This window comes from Microtus ochrogaster, unplaced genomic scaffold (assembly GCF_000317375.1).
Source record: "Microtus ochrogaster isolate Prairie Vole_2 unplaced genomic scaffold, MicOch1.0 UNK113, whole genome shotgun sequence".
NCBI lineage: Eukaryota > Metazoa > Chordata > Mammalia > Rodentia > Cricetidae > Microtus > Microtus ochrogaster.
In genome coordinates, this window is record NW_004949211.1 from 54,683 (window position 1) to 75,774 (window position 21,092).

The window sequence follows — 21,092 nt, forward strand, 5'->3', positions numbered from 1 at the left end:
TGCAGAGGACAAAGCTGATTTTTTGAGATTTTTTTTGGACAAAGTATGTTTGATTTGGAAACTGCTAATGTTCACCCAGTGACCTATTGACTGAGCTATGATGACCATATTGGTAATGTTGGGTCCCTTGTGGTCTCATAGGTCACTTCCAGATCTCTAGTTCCCGTCCTTTCTCTCCTAATATCTGCAGGCTCTTTAGGACTTGTTCTATTGTGGATGCTTATTTTTACCAAGGATGTGTCCTGTCTGATGTAGGCAAGTGTAAGTGAGATGGGGTGCAGCTAGCAGAATGCCCGTGTTTAGGCATGATGTTTGGAAGCTGCAATTAATTCTTTGTTCTCAAACCCTCCTTTCTGCAAAGTAGCAGTGCAGCTAGGGACATCATTCACGGCAGGCAGACGTCCCTAAAGAGACCATTAAGATGTTGGCCTAGGGAAGGGCACATTGGAAGACAATGGGCATTATTGTACATGTCTCATTAGTCCCTGAACTGCATTAAAAGTAAACCTGCCATTATCCTCCTGGGGCAGATGTCTTGAGCTTTGGGTATGTGGAATCGTAGCCAGCTCTTCCATTGGCCTCTAATATTCCTTCTCTTGTAGGTGCCTGGTCACATCCTGAAACAGACACCCGGGGAATTCCTGACCTGAGGACGTGCACACTCAGCACGGGAGCCAGTGATGGAGGAGAGCTCTCTCTTTTCGCTGGAAAACTAGCAGGCCCTTTCCTGAGCTTTCAGTTCAGAAGCTCCCCACAGGTTCAGGAGGATATCCTGGGTAGGGCAATGAAATGAATTCTGTTGCAGCATCCAATCACAGACTCCCTCCCCAATTATCAGCAAATTCTAAGGGTGACAGGTGAACCAAATTGTAGATGTTTTACTGTGGCATCCTTGTTCCACTTCCGAGTGGGCTGGAGGATAACAGTGCAAAAGCAGTCAATAGCAAACCCATTAGAAAACTGAACTCGATCTCAAATGTTATACCTGCCCCAGATCCAAACTCTACAATGTTCATGTAACAGTTACAGGAGAGATCTATGTAAGTTTCTGCTCATAAGGAGGAAGATCAGAAACACCCAGAGAAGATGAACTGTTCTAATGGATGCCCTGCAGCCACCGCTCAAGAAATAGAGAGACTGGAGAACAGCTCGACAAGACAACTCCGCAGGACATCTAGAGAGAGCCTGGCCTCTGACGCACCCCAGGAGAGGACAAATTCCTGTTCTAAGCCAAGATGGTGGTTTACTGCTTAGCAGTGTCAGCAGTGTCCAGGCAGACAGGCCGATGTGCTCTGTGCACCGCTCTTTAAACCCATGCAACCCCCGAGATTACTGCATAAGGATGTGGGACAGAAGCACAGTGATAACTTTCCAAAGTTGGGGGTCACGTACATCTCTGACTGTTAACTTTTCCCTAAGCCCAGGAGGAGGAGGAGGTTGAAGAAAGGAAATACATAGGACTTTCTGGAGCTGGTGACTCTCCATGTTGCTGCTTCTGGAGCCCGGAAATCCTAGAGCTGCACAATCCCCAGCCCTGCTCCACACCCATTGCTGCATGCAACCCATGCAGAACCAACACCCTCCTTCTTCCCCACAATGACTGCAAGGCACCAAGCTGTGCTGTGCTAGATCTGCCACATACCCCAAATTACTACGTGTCAGGCCCTGATGGACACCTACAGCCCACAATCCACATATACACTTAGGTTAGGACTTATCTGACATGCACGCCTCTTCCAATACAATCCTCTAGGTATCCGGACCTTATTGCAATTTCTGTGCAGATGCAGGCATGCATACAATGCTAAGCATCAACCCTTACCTAGCCTCTCACTGTTTTATTGCCTGCATACACTACTATTCGGTGGTTGGGGATTTAGCATGGCTGAAAATTAGCAGTGCCCTGCGGGCAGTAACAGAGGTGTAGTAAGAGACAGTGAGCATTGCCTGAGAGTAGGCACAGTCTGAGGCTCAGGATTGTAGAGTGCAGAGGTATGTCATACATAGTATTGCACAAGGGCTCAGGTAGGTGGTGAGCAAGCCCTGAAATCAAAAAGTGTTTCAGACTATCACGGCGTTGGAAGGAGTGTCCAGGCAGCCTGATAACAAGTAGAGCACTCATGAATTTGACAAGAGGATTAGGGGTGTCTAATAAGGCCATTCCGAATTCACAAAGCTTGACCTTACCCACTCCATCAAGAAGTATTTTCTATAGTATCACGATGTGCAATGCATCTTTGGTGGGGAAAGTGCAACAATGGCATGGGCTGATTAATTATTGTTACCTTCTTATTATAATGTATCTCCCTGAAGAACATCTCTTCTTCTAGGGGAGCAGATGCTAGGAGGACTTGCATGGGTCCTATTCAAGCTGTGTGCCTCTTGTAATGATGGCTGTCCCCATAGCTCAGTTGGTATATCAATCAGGATGCTTTTTGTTGCTAGTTTAATATTTGGTGCCTGGGTGCTGATCAGGGCATCAACTCCAGGACAGACTCTATGTGGAGCATGGGGTAGCTTCAGCATCCCTTGCCTCTTTCTTCCATACCCTCTTTCTGAAAGTGATCTTCTCAGCTTCTATACTGAGTGAAAACCTGGTTTACTAGCTCTCTTCTTCAAGGCAAGAGATATCCTAAGAGGACCTTTAGGGATCATATTTAATCAGGATATATCTTGCTTATGGCTGGCCTAATAGCTCAATTGGTAGTTGAGAGTATTATTGTTGCTAACAGTTTATTATTTATTCTTGTATGTGCTGAACAAGGCATACCTCCAGGCTGGAGTATCTGTGGAACATGGTGTGGCTTCTGCATCCCTTGCCTCTTTCTTTGCACCCTGTTCCTGAAAGTGACGCTTCCCAGCTTCTATGCTGATTCAAATGCTGGTTCGTTTGCTCTCCTATTCAAGGGGAGAGGGAGGCCAAAGGGACCTGTGTGGATCATATTTAACCGGGCTTTATGCTGATGAATACCTCAGTTGGTATTTGAGTATATTGATTGTTGCTGTTAGTTTATTATTTGGTCATTGCCTGTGTGTTAGAAATGACAGTATCTTTTCACAGCTGATAGTATACATGGGTTGTATGACTCTGGAATGATTTCCTAATTGTCATCTGGTACACGTTGTTGAACATGGCCAAGCAATGTTGTTGCATAAGCTGACATAGTATTAGTTTTTACCAGATGGGGACCGTGAGTAATCATGCGATGATAATGTGACAGGGTTTTTAAGTGTTAGGGAATGGGACCCACTATGGTGGTGGTGATCCCATGTATGCTATCAAGGGTTGTTTCTACACATGTAAAGTGGCCAGTGACCATGACATATAAGATGATGCCCAAGCTCCTCTTATCACCTGCCAGCCCATCTAGCATTTCACTGTCAGTTTCTCTGGGACCCTATAGAGTAAGGAGCCACAAACCTCCTCCAATATCTGTCCCTATTCAAGCTGAGTGGCCAAACGAAACCACTAAGCTTGACTTTACCAGCTCCATCCAGGAGGGTGTGCTCTAATTTAATATGACGTGCATTATGTCTTTTGTGGAGAAAGTGCACCGCTGACACAACCTGTCAGATGGGTGGTCTAGCCTCCTCCTCCTTTTAGATTGCTTCTCTCCCTGAGGAACATATCCAGATCTTTTCCTGGAACATAGTCTTTGACTACATAAATCATTGTTTATCAATGACGTGGGAAAAACTGTGCTATGGAACTGTGTTCCATAGACTGAAGGATGTTTACTTCAGAGATAGTGTGAGTCAGAGCGCTGTGTTATTTCTCAAGGACCTTCATAGCCACCTGTGCATGTGTGTGTAGTTCACAGCCTTGCATCGTATCTGTGTGTTAATGGCGTGAAAAAATTTTTACTATAATTTTACATTTCAAAGAATGCAGGATGTATTCTTCAGAACTGATATGGAACAGAAGATTTTGGTGTTTTTTAAGTACTCACCTGTGCGTACATGGGTATATGGGTAGGTCGCAGGCAAGCTTCACCTCCCCACATGTACCCGAACCCAGAGATATTAGGATCCTGACATCATTTTTAAGAATGTCCTGTTCTATTGGCTGGCCATGATGTTCAGCTCAACTTAAGCCACTGTGTTTCGTGGGAAATTTCAGGACACACAATGCTTGAAAAAAATATTAATGCAGTTTTAAAATGGAAGTTTATAGCTATGAATTTTCTGTCCTGAAATCTGAGATATTCCCAAAACACAATGATGCCTTTTCAGGCCCTGTGATACTGGAAAAATTCCGGGGGATAATTTACATAAAGAAACTGACAAGAGTGTAGCAGCACATGTTCAGATTCTGGGGTGGAGTCCATACTCAGACACAGTGATCCCTGATGTCTTCTGCTATACACAATGTAGCTACAACTAGAGATTTTTATCACAGACAAGGAGGTATTCCACAAACAAAAATATGAGGTTTTGACTGTGGATATTAGCAAGAAGAGGGTGAGCATTTAGAAATGAACCAACATTCATCACAGAGATGGGGTAGAGGAAGTGAAATAGAGCAGAAGAGTATGACCACAATGCTGTTCAGGCATTCACGGAAATGTTTTGATGAAATTTCTCTAGGCGGTGTAGGGTCAAATGGATAGCCAAAGAAGCACCCTCTGGAGCAGAGCCAAAGAAACACTGTAGTCCCTGAAACCACAGGAAGTACGGTGTGACCAGAGGCCAGAGCCAATTCACGGACTCTGATATTAGAGGCAAAATGTTGAAAGGGTCGGTAAAAGCATCACACTTTTCCCCTTAAACCAGACCTAGAGAACACATTCTTCCCCTGACCAATTCAGCACAAAAGTAGCCAATCCTGGGCAGGAAATCCAACCAATCTCTGAGCTTTACAAAAGAAAAGATCAAGGATTGAATTTTGACCAATTTCTACTCTGAAAATCTTCACACTGTAAGCACTGGGTTGAGCTCTCACAGTCCTGTTGAAGAGAGGGAAGAGGGATTGATTGTATGAGCAAAGGGGTTAGGAGTACGATGGCTAAACCCACATACAGTTCACCTGAGCTAGTGGGAACTCACTGCCTCTGGACTGATAGCTGTGGATCCTGCATAGACCCACATACAGTTCACCTGAGCTAGTGGGAACTCACTGACTCTGGACTGATAGCTGTGGATCCTGCATAGACCCAAACTAGGCTTTCTGATTATGGGGGACACTTGTGTGACCTGGAGAGCTTGTTGGGCCATTGGAAGTGGGACCAGACTTTATTCCAAGTACATGAACTGGTAATTTGGAGCCCATTCCCTATGGTAAGATGGTTTGCTCAACCCTGAATCAGAGGGAGGGTCTTGAAATGCCAGACTCTACATGGGAGGCCTTTCTCTTTGAGGAGTGAATTGGAGAGGGGTGTGTGGAAGCTGGGAGAAAGTGGCAAGAGAGGAATGGTGAACTGTGGTTTGTATGTAAAATGGAAAAAATAGCTTTTAAATAAAAAATGAAAAGAAATATCTCATATGAATAGTCATTTGAACACATGGACCCTCAAGTGTAGTTGATGGTACACTTTGGGGAACTTTATATTGTAGAGCCTAAGTGTCAGAAGGCTGTCCCCGAGTGTTCTTGAGATGAGCAAACTATTCTCTGTTCTCCCTACTTTCTGCTTGAGAGTGCGGATGTGTCTACTGCTTTTGTCTTCAATCTTCCAGCTAACTTCCATGCCTCTTCCACCCCCATGGGCTCTTATCCCTCCATAAATAAGCCAGATATGTTCTTTTTTAAGATTCCATGTTTATGAATTTTTTTTTTTATTTTCGAGACAGGGTTTCTCTGTAGCTTTTGGTTCCTGTCCTGGAACTAGCTCTGTAGACCAGGTTGGCCTCGAACTCACAGAGATCCGCCTGCCTCTGCCTCCCGAGTGCTGGGATTAAAGGCATGCGCCACCACTGCCTGGCTGTTTATGAAATTTTATCATAACAGAAATGTATCCAGTGTCCGTGGGTTTAGCAAAGAGGGTTCCTATCCGTCCCTCCCGCCCCTAAGTTGTCCCAAAGTCAAGGTAGATTCTTTGCTGTCACACAGTCATACACTGAATGTGTCTCTTCTACTTATCCACACCAGAAATTCGGTGACCCTGCAAGTAGCCTCAATTCCAGATCCCTTCTTCTGTCATTGTAGCACAGGCCTGATATTAATGAAGCCTGCTTTTTGGTGGTGCTGGACCTCGTGATTCCAGAGAAACTTTGAAGTTCGTGGAGACAAGCTTTGTCTGATGGGAATGAACCTGCTTCAGACTCCCACTTGGTGTTCATCATTACTAGAGGCCTGTGCTTTAAAGGAATTGTGCCTGTGCTTGCTTCTAGCAAACAAAGCCCATGCAATAATATGCTGCTACCATGAAGTCGTACTTATCTGGTTTGTGTGTGTGTCTGTGTGTGTCTGTGTCTAGAATTCCTTTCCAAGCTCTCAGGTTTTATGTGGATGTAGTTGGCCCATGTTGGCACGCCATTCTATTGGCAGAGACTGCTTGTTTGTTCCCAGCAAACCAGACCATGCAGAAACTGTATTAATTAAAACAGTGCTTGACCAATAACGTAGGCATATTGCTAGCTAGCTTTTATATCTTAATCTAATCCATTTCCATTATTTTGTATTTTACCATGAGGCACATGGCCTACCGGTAAGGTTCTTCCATAGCTACATGGTGTCTCCTGGTTCCACCTTCTTTTCTCCTCTATCTCTGCTTGGCCAATAGCTTAGGCATATTACTGGATAACTCATATCATTAATTAACCCATTTCTGTTAATCTGTATATTTCCATGTGCTTGTGGCCTACTGGTAACTGTTTGCATTGGTGACTGTCTCCTGTGGTGGCTCCATGGCATACCTCTGGCTCTGTCTACTTTATTCTAGCCTTCGGCTTCGTTTTCCTACCTAGCTCTGTTTCCCTGCTATAGAACCAAAGCAGCTTTATTCATTAAATAAAATTCACAGATTTACAGCATATAGAGGGGAATCCCACGTCAGGACAGGATACTTTCAAATCTTTTCATAAAACAAACTCTTTTCTCACTCATAGGTGGTTTTTAAACATAAAGCAAAGAAAACCAGCCTACAAACCACAATCCCAGAGAACTTAGATAACAATGAGGACACTAAGAGAGACTTACATAGATCTAATCTACATGGGAAGTAGAAAGTAGAAAAAGACAAGATCTCCTGAGTAAATTGGGAGCATGGGGGCCTGGGGGGAGGGTTGAAGGGGGGAGGGGAGAGCCAGGGAGAGGAGCAGAGAAAAATGTAGAGCTCAACAAAAATCAATAAAAAAAGGGGGGGGGGACAAACTTTTCATAAAGTGCTTAAACTCTAGCTACGTAAAGTCTCCTTGAAAAGTCTCAAGTATCTGACTGGGCCACTGACTAAGGACATGGGAGTATCTTTAAAGAGAGTACAAGAGCTTTAACTTCATTGCCAATAACACATTAATATGACTATTCTTCATACTCAAGATACCTTACCTAGGAACATAAGAATCAATCCATATATAAAAATTAACAAAGAGCATAGCATAGTCACAACATGAGGTGAACATAGTCACACATGAAAAGGAATGAAACATGTAACTAGAGAAAATTTTACTACAAACAATCCAATTCTGAAAACAGACAAATATTAATTTTGACTACCTCTGCCCATATTCAGTCCAGGAGATCAGGAGATGAATTTTTGTATATTTGGAAGTATTGATCACATGACCTGGGCAGGGAAGTGTTGCAGAAGTAGTGAATATTACCCAAATCCACTGCAGGGGGACTATGTAGTCCTGATCTAATCCCTCATTTTGTACATACATACTAGCAAAGCATGGAGTGGGCCAGAACATAGCTAACAGTGACAAAGAAAGGAGGTTGAAACAAATGGAAAATATCAGTCAGTGAAGGAACAGAAATACAGCCAATGAAGGTTTAGAAATACAGCCAAATTTTAAGATAAAAACGAATGTTGTCAAAAAAACAAAATCAAATTTCAAATACCATAAGCAAAACAGAAAACCAAGGAAATTCAATTTTCCAATAACCAACTGGCTGGGGAAGTACAAGTCTATGGGAAATGACTGAAACAAACAGCTCATCCACCAAACAACTCCTTACTGTAGTCCACACAGGAAGAATCATATTCTTCATTTGTATAGAAGCTGTTAACATACCTACTACATATCGCTTCTGGGAGGCATCTCTGCCACACATTCTTCCACATCCAATGTACCCACCCCACAGTAGGGACTGAACCAGCCATTCCTCTCTGGCTGCTGTCTTCAGAGTGATAGAATGGAAACCAAGATTGTGCAGCTTAAATAACAGGGATTTTTTTTTTGTCTTATAGATCTAAAGGCTAGAAGTCTACTATCAAAGTGTGCACATAGCTATTTTATCTTTCATTTCCCTTGGTAGATGCTTTCTCCACGTTTACCTGTTACACTAGGTTAGGACTCTAAAGGAGAAGCTCTTAACTTATGGATCACAGCCCGAAAAAGACCATCATAAAACACACATATTTACATTATGATTCATAACAGTAGCAAAATTATAGTTACAAAGCAGCAACAAAATAATTTTGTGGTTGGGGGATCACCACACCATGAGGAACTGTATTAAAGGGTCTCAGCATTGGGAAGGCTGAGACTGCTCTAAAGACATTGCTTTTTAACTTACTAACCTCTTAAAGGTCCCGTTTCCAAACACTCTGATGTCCTGAGTTGCGAGGAGTTAGGATCTGAGCCTGAAAGTAAGTCGTGCCCTGAGGGGCACATTGCACATAACAAGATCTCTTATCTGACTGGAAACTTGGCGAGATTCAGGTCCAGGAAAATAGCTTTTAAGACTGCCCCTCAGCCTGAGAGTCCTCTTGATCTTGGACAAAGGGACCATGTCTGAGTTTGTCTGTTCTGTTTCCTGCTCAACATGCAGGTGAAGTTGAGAGCTGAGAGTGGTGAAAGGCCTTCTCCTCTATGGCCCCTATCTCCCCACCGCCACAGGAATCAGTGCCTGTTTTTCTGCCTGCCCTTACAGATGTTACAGCTTGTCTTAAAGCCCCACCTGTAGAACTACCACGGAAAGGCTGTCTCCATCATAAGTGCCCAGCTGGCCAGAGTCAATTGGTTTTAGTCCAGCTCAGGATTCCTCAGTCAAAGTACTTTGGCCCAGTCTTGGGGAAACCTGATCCCATTCCCACCCCCAGCTCCCATGGTGCTTTCCTCTCAGACCTGCTCTTTTATCCCTTTTCCAAACTCAGAAAATAGGTACCAGGAATGCATAAGCAACACCCAACTCCTCGTGTCAGGACCTTCAGTCTTCATAGAACAGACAATTAAGGTATTCGAGAGAGGGTGCCAAATCTTCTGGGTATTGGGCTATTATCTCAAAATGTTTATCATTGCCTCTAGACTGTTCTTTATTGTTTGTTTGGTTCCTTATAGACACTCACCTACAAGTATAGTCCTGCTGCTTTCTGAGAAATTCGTTTCAGGCACCTGCATTTTTCTCTTTTCTCTCTGTGGGGAAGGAGGAAATCTGTGGGAGGTTACACTTAGTTCTCTTCCTTCTGCCCATTCATCACAGGCTCTGATCCTGCTCTACCTCTTTAAGAGCTGGTAAACAATTCCTTAATCCTCTTGTGACTGCACACGATACAGCTTATCTCTGCAAGAAAAGAAACCCTGTAAATCCCCCGATCCCCACACAACTGAGCCAATGAGTCCTGCTTACTTTGTAAACATTTCCCATCATGAGAGAAGCAAATACTCCCTGCAGGTGTCCAAGAAGTAAGTCAATCCATGCCAACAGGTGTTTGCATGGAAAAGAAGTCGATAGGCAAGGCAGACATGATCTGAGATTTGTTCTTGCTCATGGACAATGCCAATCGGTAATAATGTTAAATAATGTTAGTCATTGTAATGTTCCCATAGTCCTTGCCAAAATATTACATGAATTCCATGTTCCAGTGCAGCAACAGTTTAATAAAACTTTCATGTAACAGAATAAATAAAGTTATCAATCAAGGTAATTTTTAAAACTGTTGATAGAAACTCTAGGCAGACAGTTACCTAAAAGGAGGAAACCTGTTGTAAACCTGAGATGCTGTCTAATGGGTGGGGAAGCTGGGTGCTTTGTTGTGTTAGTGCATCCCAAGGGATTTATCTGTGAGCCACAGAATACTAGGTCTGTCACAGATGTGGGCAAGGGGGTGGTTATTTAAGGGTCTAATGATAGCCCAAGATGAACTGCAATTAGCCTCATGACCTGCAACATCACCGCCATGGCTGAAATCCTAAGCAGTCAATGAGCCATGGAGAAGGTTCAGTAGAAGGTATGGTGTCTAATGTCATGTCTCCTCCCAGAGCCACGAGACAACTCAGATACCATTTTTTTTAATTGTAAAAATGATATAACAGCTGAGGTAAAAGCACTTAGAAAAGAAAAAAAGTCTATGAAAATATCCATGCTTTTTGGTGAGGAAATAACTTTCCTTTGATGGGTGGGCCTAACAAAGCCCTGCTGTCTCTACCTGCCTTCCTTTCCTCCAGTATCTTAAATTTGGTGGAAGATACCTTGCTACTTCTTTCACATAGTATTACAGATCCTAAGAGGACAATTGTGCTATTTCCCTCCTTAGGATTAGTGTGTTACCAGGACACAGGAGGTGGAGCCCACAGCTCACTAGTGGGGTCCAGTCCATCTCCAATGGACTCCAAGCCTGCCAATGTTTGATTACCTGCCTAACAAAGGACCTGGTTCCAAGGTCACAGAAAGCTACCAGGGACCTGGGGTGTTCACACAAAGGCAGAGGCATGCCCTCGTTCCTTCCTTTCCCTCCTCCTTCCTCTGATTGCTCTACACCTGTGTGTGTGTAGCCTGATCCATGGCCCGCCCTAAGCAGGCTCCTATATGTAGGAAGGAAAGAATAGGATTAATGCAGACACTGCCCACAGGGTTCCCCTGCAGGTGGCACGCATCAGGTAGCAGAACTCAAGAGCTATTCTGGAAGAACAGTCTAAAGACAGCGACGTTATCGGTCAACAAGTAGGGAGCAATAGAAAAACCCTCCTCTGAAATCCTGTGAGTATTAACGACTATCTTCCTGGGTTACCAGGCAAGGCTAAACCTGTCTGCCCTAAAGCAGGGCCAAGATCTTCTTCGTAGAGACACTACTAGCACAGGTCTTGTCTGTGCTCTGCCTGAGGTACCACCCTTGTGCTAGCTGTTACTCCCTGATCTTGTGAAGCTGTTCGGAGAGGAACCAAAGGGGAGCTCAGCCAAGCTGACTGAAGAGTCCAGGATAGACACGAAGTGGCAGGGGCTGTGCCATAGCCTTCTGTGCTTCCTTCTCACTCCTCTCAGAAAGGTCTCGGGCCTTTGCTGCAGACACCTGCCTCTGGCAGCCTGGGTTTACAGGAAAGTCTGCACAGCTTTTTCCCAAGGGTGGTATCAGGCTATGTACCTAGGGGAGCCCCTCAGTATACTGGAGCCTTGAAAGGTTGTCAAGGCATTGCAAGGCCACGGGGGAAACTGGAGAAGTATTTTTCAGAAGTACCTGGACCCCAGACTCTCTGAAAGCTACCTCCTCACCTCAGAAACAGGCTGACCTACTGCAAGCCTCCTGGGGTGTTAGAGGCACTAAGATATGTGACTCATAGAGACAGGACTTTATTGCCTGACACGATTGAGTTCGTGGGCATTCTTTTGATCACCTGGTGCTCTCAAGGCTGACTGGTGTGCTCCTCACTGGGCTCTGGTAATAAGTGTGAAGTGAACAGTCCCTGAACCTCCTTGAAATCACCCTCCTGGGTCACTCCAAAGAGCCTTATGGGTCTGTTATCCAGGCAGAGGAACATACAAAAGAGCATACTGACATAGTAAATAGATGGATTAAGAAGCAAGACATCTCCGTGGCCTGATGGGGAGTGTTTCCATGCCCACAGGAAGATGACTTGGACCCAGGCATCTGCAGAGACAGGAGAGTCAGAGCTTCTAGAGCGGCTCAGGTGTGATGCAGGGTAGATCTGGAGGTCCTGGAGCTCCCAGAGAGATGGCTATGTACCAGTGTCATTTTCCCACAGGGTAGTTAACAGGCCAGACTATCCACCTTCTGATACGTACTTCAATTTCTTTCTTCAATAACTTGAATTCTTTATCATACAAATCTTTCAGTTTCTAGTTACCCCAAGATATTTTGTATGATTTGCTGCCATTGTGAATGTCATCATTTCCCTTATTTCTCTCTCAGTTCTCCTGTCATTTGTATATAGGAGGGCTACTGATTTTTAGGTGTTAATTTTGATCCAGCTACTTTGCTGAAAGTATTTATCAGCTGCAGGAGTTTCCTGGTATAATTTTTAATGCCCACTTATGTATACTATAATATCATTTGCAAATAAAGACAATTTGATTTATTGCTTTCAAATTTGTATCCCCTTGATTTCTTTCAATTGTCATATTGTTCAAGCTAAGATTTCCAGGACTGTATTGGACAGGTATGGAGAAGAGACAACTGACTGCCTCCTGATTGTAGTGGAATATCTTTGAGTTTCTTGTCATTTAAGTTGATGTTGACTGTGACTTTGTTTTAAACTGCCTTTATTCTGTTTAGATATGTCCCTTGTATTTTTAATCTCTCCAGGACTTTTATCATGAAGCTCATTGGATTTTGCCAAATGCCTTTACTGAATCTAATGGATGATCATGTGGGTTGTTTTTTGGGTTTTTTTTTTTTTTCCTTTTCATTCGTTTATATGGTGGATTACATTTATTAATTTACATATGTTGAACAATCTCTGGGATGAAGCCTACTTGATATTATTTTAATGTGTTCTTGGATTCAGTTTGCAAATATTTTATCAAGAATTTTTTCATCTATATTCATATTATTTTATTATTTTAATGTGTTCTTGGATTCAGTTTGCAAATTTTTTTTTTTTTTTTTTTTGGTTTTTCGAGACAGGGTTTCTCTGTGGCTTTGGAGCCTGTCCTGGAACTAAGTTTGCAAATATTTTATCAAGAATTTTTTCATCTATATTCACAAGGGAAATTGATTTGCAATTCTCCTTTTTGTTGCATCTTTATGTGGTTTGATTATCAGGCTAACTGTGACTTTCTAAAACAAATTTAGCAGTGACCCTTCTCTTTTTATTTTGTGAAATAATTTGAAATAATTTCTTTGAAATCATGGTAGGATTCAGTGCTAAAATCTTATTATTATTATTATTATTATTTTTGGTTTGTAGACTTTTAATCACTGCTTCTATTTCACTAGGGGTTGTAGTTCTGTTTAAATTGTGTTATATGATCTTGATTTGATTTTGGTAAGTTGTACATACGGAGAAACGTATACATTTCTTTTAGATTTTTTGGTTTGTTGGAATATAGGTCTTTAAAGTATGTCCTTATGGTTCTGTGGATTTCCTTGGTATCTGTTGTTAAGTCCTCATTTCGTTTCTAACTCTCTCTGCGCCACACACCACACATTTCCAAGGAAGGCCACAAGGGGGAGAAGTTCCCTACTTCTTCAGGCAGGGGCTGTGTCCTGTCGCTCTGACCCCTGGCTCCTATTGCACAGGGACGATTTCTTCTAGGCTGAGGAGTTTCCAGTGCTTCGAGGATATCGACTCTTTATTTTCCTCATCCAGTAACTACAGTTCCTGATCCTAGACTGAAAGACGGGGGGGCGGGGCGGCAAACTTCCTTCATGCTCTCCTCTGAGAGGCCGCACCCTTTCCAAACACAAGGTCCATGTAAGTAGGTGTGCAGGATGAGAAGGGCTGTCACCTCAGGTCTGATTCTGCCACCTTGGATATTGTCTTAGTCAGGGGTTCTATTGCTGTGAAGAGACACCATGATCATGGAAATCCTTATTAGGAAAACATTTCACTGGGGCTGGCTTAGAGTGCAGAGACTTAATCCATTATTGGCATGCCAGGAAACATGGTGGCAGGCAGACGTGGTGTTGGAGTGGTAGCTGAGTTCTACATCTGGGTCCACAGGCAGCAGGAAGAGGCTAAACTGCTAGGCCTGGCTGGAGCATCTGAAACCTCAACGCCCACCCTAGTGATACCCTTTTTCCCCACAAGGCCACACCTCCTTATCATCACACTCCATATGAGCATATGAGGGCCATTTTCTTTCAACCACCACAGGTATACCGGTCAGGAAGGCATATGATCCAATGATTTACAAAGCTCTACCTATCTCTCAGGTCTCAGACAGGAGGGCTCCAAAAATGGCAGATTCCTCCAAGGTTACCTTCCTCCTTGATAGCTGCCCCCTAGAGATGCTTGTTTCTTTAAACCAAGCTCTTTTAAATGCCCCCTGGGCCCACAATTTTACTGTTCTTGCTAAGCGAATACAAAGCATGCTAGTCTCTCTTCTGACCACCTGAGACAATTGCTTTCAAAGTTAAGCTCAAGTATTAGAAGTGACATCAATTCACCTTCCCACAGAATCTGTCAAGTCCCCGTTCTAAGATGTCCTCGGAAGAAATGAAAAACCTCCATCTGGAAGAACGGCACCCGGAGCCAGAAACCAAAGAGGTGAATGGGATCCTCATGTCCAAGATGATAAGTGATAATTGGGACAAAATCTGGAACTTCCAAGCAAAGCCAGATGACCTCCTCATTGCAACCTATGCAAAGGCAGGTGGGTGCAAGGAATGGTACCAGGCAAAGCCACTCCCATGGATCAAGGGCTTCCTGACACGGGCATCCTGATTAAAAGAGGATGGTGTTGCTAATCTTGAAGAAGGTTGTTTCCTAATTTTCTGAGCAGTTGCCATACTGATATCCAAAGGGGCTATACCAGTTTGCACATTTATACAATGGTATACAATGGAGTACTGCACAGCAGAAAAAATAATGACATTTTGAAATTTGTAGGCAAATAGATGGATCTAGAAAATATCATATTGAGTGAGGTAACCCAGACCCAGAAAGACAATTATCACATTTACTCACTCTTAAGTGGTTTTTAAACATAAAGCAAAGAAAACCAGCCTACAATTCACAATTCCAGAGAACCTAGACAACAGTGAGGACCCTAAGAGAGATATGCATGGATCTAATCTACATGGGAAGTAGAAAAAGACAAGATCTCCTGAGTAAATTTGGAGCATGGGGACCATGGGAGGAGGAAGAAGGGGAGGAGAGAGGAAGGGAGAAGAGCAGAGAAAAATGTATAGCTCAATAAAATTAATAAAAAAAAATTTAAAAAGAGGAAGGTGTGGGGCTTCAGCCAAACAGGTCCCTTGGGCCACGGGGACATCCCGACTCATAAGTATCCATGCTTCACCCTACAGGATCCTCCTTTAATTAAGAAAGAAAGACAGAGATGGACCAAACCTCACAACCCCCGCCCCAAAGACTTGGTGAAATTACAAAATGTTCTAAAAGCACAGACGCTGGGAAAGAATGGAAATTCTTAGGGCAAATCCTACCATCCGGGCCATCCTTCTCGATTCACTTCCCTAGCACTTCTAAGCCTTTCAGTGGCCTAGATTGGCACGGACTTGAGCACAGGCAGCCAGGTAGCGGTGCTGAGAGCCCATGTACCCCCACTGAGGGAGAGATGGAGGAGGAGAACCAGTGGTTAGATCCCAGGGAATGAAGAGGGGTTCATGGGGAAAGGATGGGAAACACAAAGAATGGCATGCGCATGAGCAGAGGGGAGCGCGAAGGAACAAACCGTTGCCTTGGGAAGACAGAGGTCAATGACCAGCAGAACCTGCCCACCCACATTTTTTCATCATTCCGCACAATGTGATGAAATTAACCGTTTGGACGTTTGACTTTGCAAGAGGGACTTATGACAATAAGATACAGTTGAATTCCAGGACAGGGCCATCCATCAGAGGCTCTGGAGCCTTTGCTGTCCCCAGGCCTCACGTTCTTTGTCATCTCCACCCTGGTTGTTCACCTCACGGGTCAACATCCAACTTAGGAGTTTCCAAGCAGACCTTCCAGCTGCTAAAGACAGGCTTTCCATTTCTGTTTGGTTTTCACTGGACATGCGACTTCCTTGCTTAGGTCCCTAATTTCGCCCTATCTGAGCATAAACTGTACTTCCCCCTTAGAGCAGAAATTTTAGATCAGTCCACCTTGAAAATCACACAGTCGCCTGCAAGACCCTTTGTGCAATGGTCCCAAACACAAACACGTACTCTCTCCTGCCTTCCATCTCTCCCCCTCCTCTCTGACTTTAAGGTAGCATTTCTCTCAGCACCTATCTGAAAAGTTTTTTTCATCCCAATAAACCGCTCCGCAGATGCAATAATCTAAATCAGACTAAACCAAACAGAATTAGAGAAAGCCCAGGTTTAATGGATACTAGCGCTCCCGGGCAGCCTTCCAAGCCCTCTCAGAGAGGAGATGGGGAAGGAAGACCAGAAAACCACATTTGTTCTATGGAGGGGGGCAGTTTAAATACCCTGTGGGAGTGATATTGAGCCTCTCTGGGGAGGGGTCACCATTCGGCAGGTTTTCTTGGAGGTACACTCTGGACTGAGGCATCTCCCAGGGGAGCTGCTTGGTATGGAACTTTCAACCCAAACATTCCAGGCTTTTTGGATATACAGATGCCAGGGGCTGGGGTGAAGCCTGGACCCAAACATTCCAGATTCTTTGGATATAAGGATGTCAGAGGCTGGGGTGACGCTTTCAACCAAATATCCCAGTCTCTTTGGGTATAGGGGTGCCAGGGGCTGGGGTGACACTTCCAAACAAACATGATCAGTTTCCCATGAACCCTACATATACTTCCAGGTGTGGACCACACCTGCACTGTTCCCCTCCCAAGAATACTTCCTTCTTGTGACAGGCAATATTCTATCCCTACTTCCATTCTTCATGCCAAAGTTGCCCTAGTTCTATTCAGCTGAGCTTCTCTGGCCTTTCGGGAGTAAGTAACAACCTTACATTCCTGTGCGTGCCTCCAGCACATCCCCGTCCCCCATCCTGGCTGTGTGTATCCTTCATGTATTGGGTTTATCTGATAGGAACAGAGACACCAAAAGTAGTGACTGGGTCCTGGTGCAAGGAAGACTAAAAACTCTGACCTTTGACTCGAGTAGCTAATTACCTAACTAGAATGGGAGGATCTCTTAATCAGAAAGAGAAGAGTGGGTGGTAGACGGGCAAGAAGCAGTCTTTGTCCTGTCTCCTCCAAGAGGACCATCAGCTTGTTAGAGCCGATGCATTGGCTAACTCATCCGTGCATCAACCCATATTTGCCCGACGCCATATTTATTCAATCAAACTCCATTTATGGGGGAAAAGTGCTTTGCTGAGTGCCAATGAGAAAGAGGACAGAGGGGACGTAAGAAAGCATACACTACAATCACAGGGTGACAATGAGCACAAAGGGCCACTAGTGTTTAGAGGAGCCCCTCCCCCAAACATACACAGAATGTGTAGAGAATGTAACAGGTAAAGTGAGTCTACTCAGAACCCAGCAAACCTGAATGTAGCTGAGTATGTGTGTAATTGACTAAAGAGGATTGAATTGTGCCACGACTGGGTAGAACTGAAGATAACGGGTGTTATATAACATCTAGGGACCACCTGGACACAGGAAATTGTGGACATGATCCAAAATGATGGGGATGTGCAAAAGTGCCAGCGTGCCAACACCTTTGACCGTCACCCTTTCCTCGAGTGGACTTTGCCTCCACCCCTCAACTCGGGTGAGTTCCCCCCACTGGGGTGCAGTGGACTGTGGCCACTGTGCAGGGTCAGTTTACACCTCAGGCGGGTAGCCCTTCTACAGTCTTCCTTCTAGAAAGCATTTTCAAATGGAAACATAAAGGGGTGTGAAAGCAGCTTAGGCCAACACACACAATTCCTTTCCCTAAAGATGAATGACTTGGTAGCACAAGGCACACATCCTACGGTGTGTAAGCATCTGGAATGCTATGCATGTATAACAGCTCCATGAAGGAATGGGCTATATTTTGGAGTAGGTATGTCCCCAGAATCTGAAAGTTAAACACTGCTCTCCCAGAAAGGCATTAGGGAGAAGGAATGGAGCCTCAGGTGGTCTTGGAACTTACTCTGCAGACCAGTCTGGCCTTGACTTAGAGATCCTTGAACTCAGTGATCTTCCTGTCGCTGCCTCCAGAGGCTTAAGGATGTACACCTGATTGCTGGCCCTTTCAGATCAGTGGTTGTAGAGGTCTGGGAAGCTTCTAACAGCCTCTCCAGGAACATGGCAGGAGTTTCAGTAGATCCTTGTAAAATGTCACTAATATTAGACAAATTTGTGGGCTTCTGTGAAGAATTATGGAGGCCATTCATCAAAGTCCAACAATAGGTAGAGAGTCTTCTTACCTTGGTCAGGGTTAGAGTCCTGTTGAGGTCTGGTAGAAGAGAAGGCAGTTTCCAGAATCAAGAGAGTCCTCAGAGGCTATGAATTTCCTTGCTTCCTTCTGGATCTTCTGTTTCTCTCTTCTGGGGTAGAGAGCGTTTGGAGCTCTTGGCAGTCACCCCAGGTAGGCTGCTGATTGTAAAATAATGTCTCAGGAAAGAAATTAAACCTGGGGTTTATCAGAGAAGGAGAGGTTTTGATGTTTCTAGTTATAAAGATCACTGGTGGAAAAGGGATCATAGACCATAAACGGAGCCACATCACCGTGGCTTCCCTTATGAGAGGAGCCACAGACCCATAGAGGGAACTGGGATGGGGTTGTTCCATGAAGATGGGTGAGTCAGGGGTACAGCCAAGAGTGGGGAGGGAGGGCATTGAAGGACCCCCTGCAGGTACAGGAAAAGCTAAGGACAGAGTCGAGGACAGTGGGTTCGGGAGGAGTCACCATGAAGGATAAGAGGGTTGTGAAGATTCAGGATCAGGGGTCCTCAGCCCCTTTGGGAGGCTTTTTCTACTGCTCAGATCTTCTGGATCCCATGTTTGTTGTACTCTAGCATCAAGGAAGGTTGTGTTTCCAGGATATCCAGCCATGCTTAAATGTAGGGAAACTGATCCTTGTCTTCCTAGGATGATAGACTGAGCCCTGGCAGCAGTTTTCATACTGAATGATACAGTATCAGTCCATCCCACACTGAACGCTGACCAATTTGCAAAGTGAACAGAGAGTTCCCTTGGAGACGTGGACTCCACACTCTGACTCTACATTCTGATTCTCATGCTCTGGAACCAATTTAAAGTTTTGTAACATGCATTCGAAGGTGGAGGCTGAGAGCATCAATGAGGTTTAGTTTTCCATGGCTGCCTACAATTCGAAATGATCCATGGGGCATAGAAACACAGGCAAGGGACAGAGACAACAGAAATGAATTCAAAACACAGGACGCAGATGGGTGGCCACCAAGACAAACCAGATCCTGGGGATTTGTGGTGCTATCCAGGCCACATCCTGGACTTAGGGATTCTTACACTGTTGCCAGCTTTTCCCACAAGTCCCCTGATTGGCTCCCCAGACTTACTAGAAGCTGAAACCTAAGTTTATGTTACCTCCAGGTATTCCTGAACGCAGGTACTCAGGTGAACTCCTTGAAATTTTTAGGAGACATCTTGGTGGGAGGTGAATTCCTGGAGCTGAGGAGTAGCCTCTCAGGTACCTCCCCGGGACCATCAGTCCTTTCCCTTTCCGTTTCCTAAGAGGCACCCATCTTAGGAGCCAGGGGTCTCCTTGGGAATTTCGCTAAGGGGATGAAAGAAAGAAAACACCTGAGAGGCCCCAAATAAGTCAGATTGTATAGGGTCTTCATTCAGTACCAGTGGGGCTGTCCCAGACAGAGTGGTGGGAAACAGCTACAGCCTCCAACTTTTTCAAACTTTTGATTGCAAACACTTCAGTTGTGATGTATACAGAAGGCACCCATAGACAGCTGCAGCAAGCAGGTGTCGTTTACAGAAGTGGAGAGATAGCAGTTCAGTAGTCAGGCATTTCTTATAGCTTTGAGGTCAGGAACTCATTGTGTAGGAATTTATGTCTGCTCCAGAGACCAATTTACCCAACATAGTTCTAGCACTAAGTATTCTTAGGAACACTTTTACGAGGTGGCATAACTATAGCTCAGAGCCTACCATACAATAAGTGAAAAGTTCCAGTGACACCCCTTTCCCCAGTCCATCTTCAGATTCCTGACATGGGATCTAAGTTTAGGTAAAGGGCAAGAGATATGCATAACTAAGGGGTCCTGTTCAAGGCGTAGTTCCATCCATCACTGTGTAGGGTCTTCTAGGATGAACTGGAAGGGTGCTATCAGGAGGGAGGAAGACGTAGACTTCCATATGTAAGACCATAGAGTCAATCATTTGGCCAATACAATTTCCATTGTTTAACAAAACATTGGATCTACGTAACTGGGGAGAAACATCTGGCTGAGCAATGTAATATTATTTCCCAGGTCTGGATCTGGCTAACAAAATGCCTTCACCTCGAACCCTGAAGACTCATCTTCCTGTTCAGATGCTGCCCCCTTCCTTCTGGAAAGAAAACTCAAAAGTAAGAACAGCCCAGTTTTATTCACTAAAACAGAAACAACCAGTGGAAACTATAAGGCAGGTGGTGCCATTATCCCAAGGCCCACACACTCCTTTCTGCACCCACCTTTCCTTCAGAATATGGTTGCCAGGTATGATTGGAAGTTTTCCTCTGTGCCAGATAACCCATGCTAAAAGAGAGAAGTCAATGAAACAAAGCAGGGGTTTGTTATCTGGGGCCTAGGTTGTTTTTAACCACAGGTGAAATTTATAGAAGAAGCCAGCAGATGCAGAAGATGCAGCAACGAAAGAAGAAAAGAGAGATTCTAGGATAGGGTCGGCAGCTAAGAATGCAGGTCATCTCCGACACAAGAAGCTGTAAAAATGAATTTTTCTCTACAGTCAACAAAAGGATCCAGCCCTGCTGACACCTTCGCTTTAGCCCACTAAAACATGGCCTCCAAGACACCAAGATAATGCATATAATTTTTTCAGACACTGTATATATGATCATTTATTACAGCACCAACAAAAAAACTAATATAAGTTATCATATTCTTAGAAATTATATTTGACTTTGTATTCTGTATTTTAAGTACTTTTGTATATATTCCCTTTGCTTAGGACTTCTCTTGTTTCTAGT

General features: G+C 44.2%; 2 protein-coding genes across 2 annotated transcripts in view; one reads left to right on the forward strand and one right to left on the reverse strand.

The window, feature by feature from the left end:
- The window catches only part of LOC101990410 (zinc finger protein 431-like), a 140,351-nt gene that overhangs the window by 43,348 nt on the left and 75,911 nt on the right, over nucleotides 1–21,092 (reverse strand). The window lies entirely within an intron of this gene.
- Nucleotides 14,482–21,092, forward strand: part of LOC101989841 (sulfotransferase 1C1) — a 13,826-nt gene continuing 7,215 nt past the window's right edge. Inside the window, exons 1-3 of the mRNA XM_005371542.3 lie at nucleotides 14,482–14,653; nucleotides 17,562–17,690; nucleotides 20,374–20,471. Coding sequence (XP_005371599.1) covers nucleotides 14,482–14,653; nucleotides 17,562–17,690; nucleotides 20,374–20,471 — 399 coding nt within the window. The remainder of the gene's footprint in view (nucleotides 14,654–17,561; nucleotides 17,691–20,373; nucleotides 20,472–21,092) is intronic.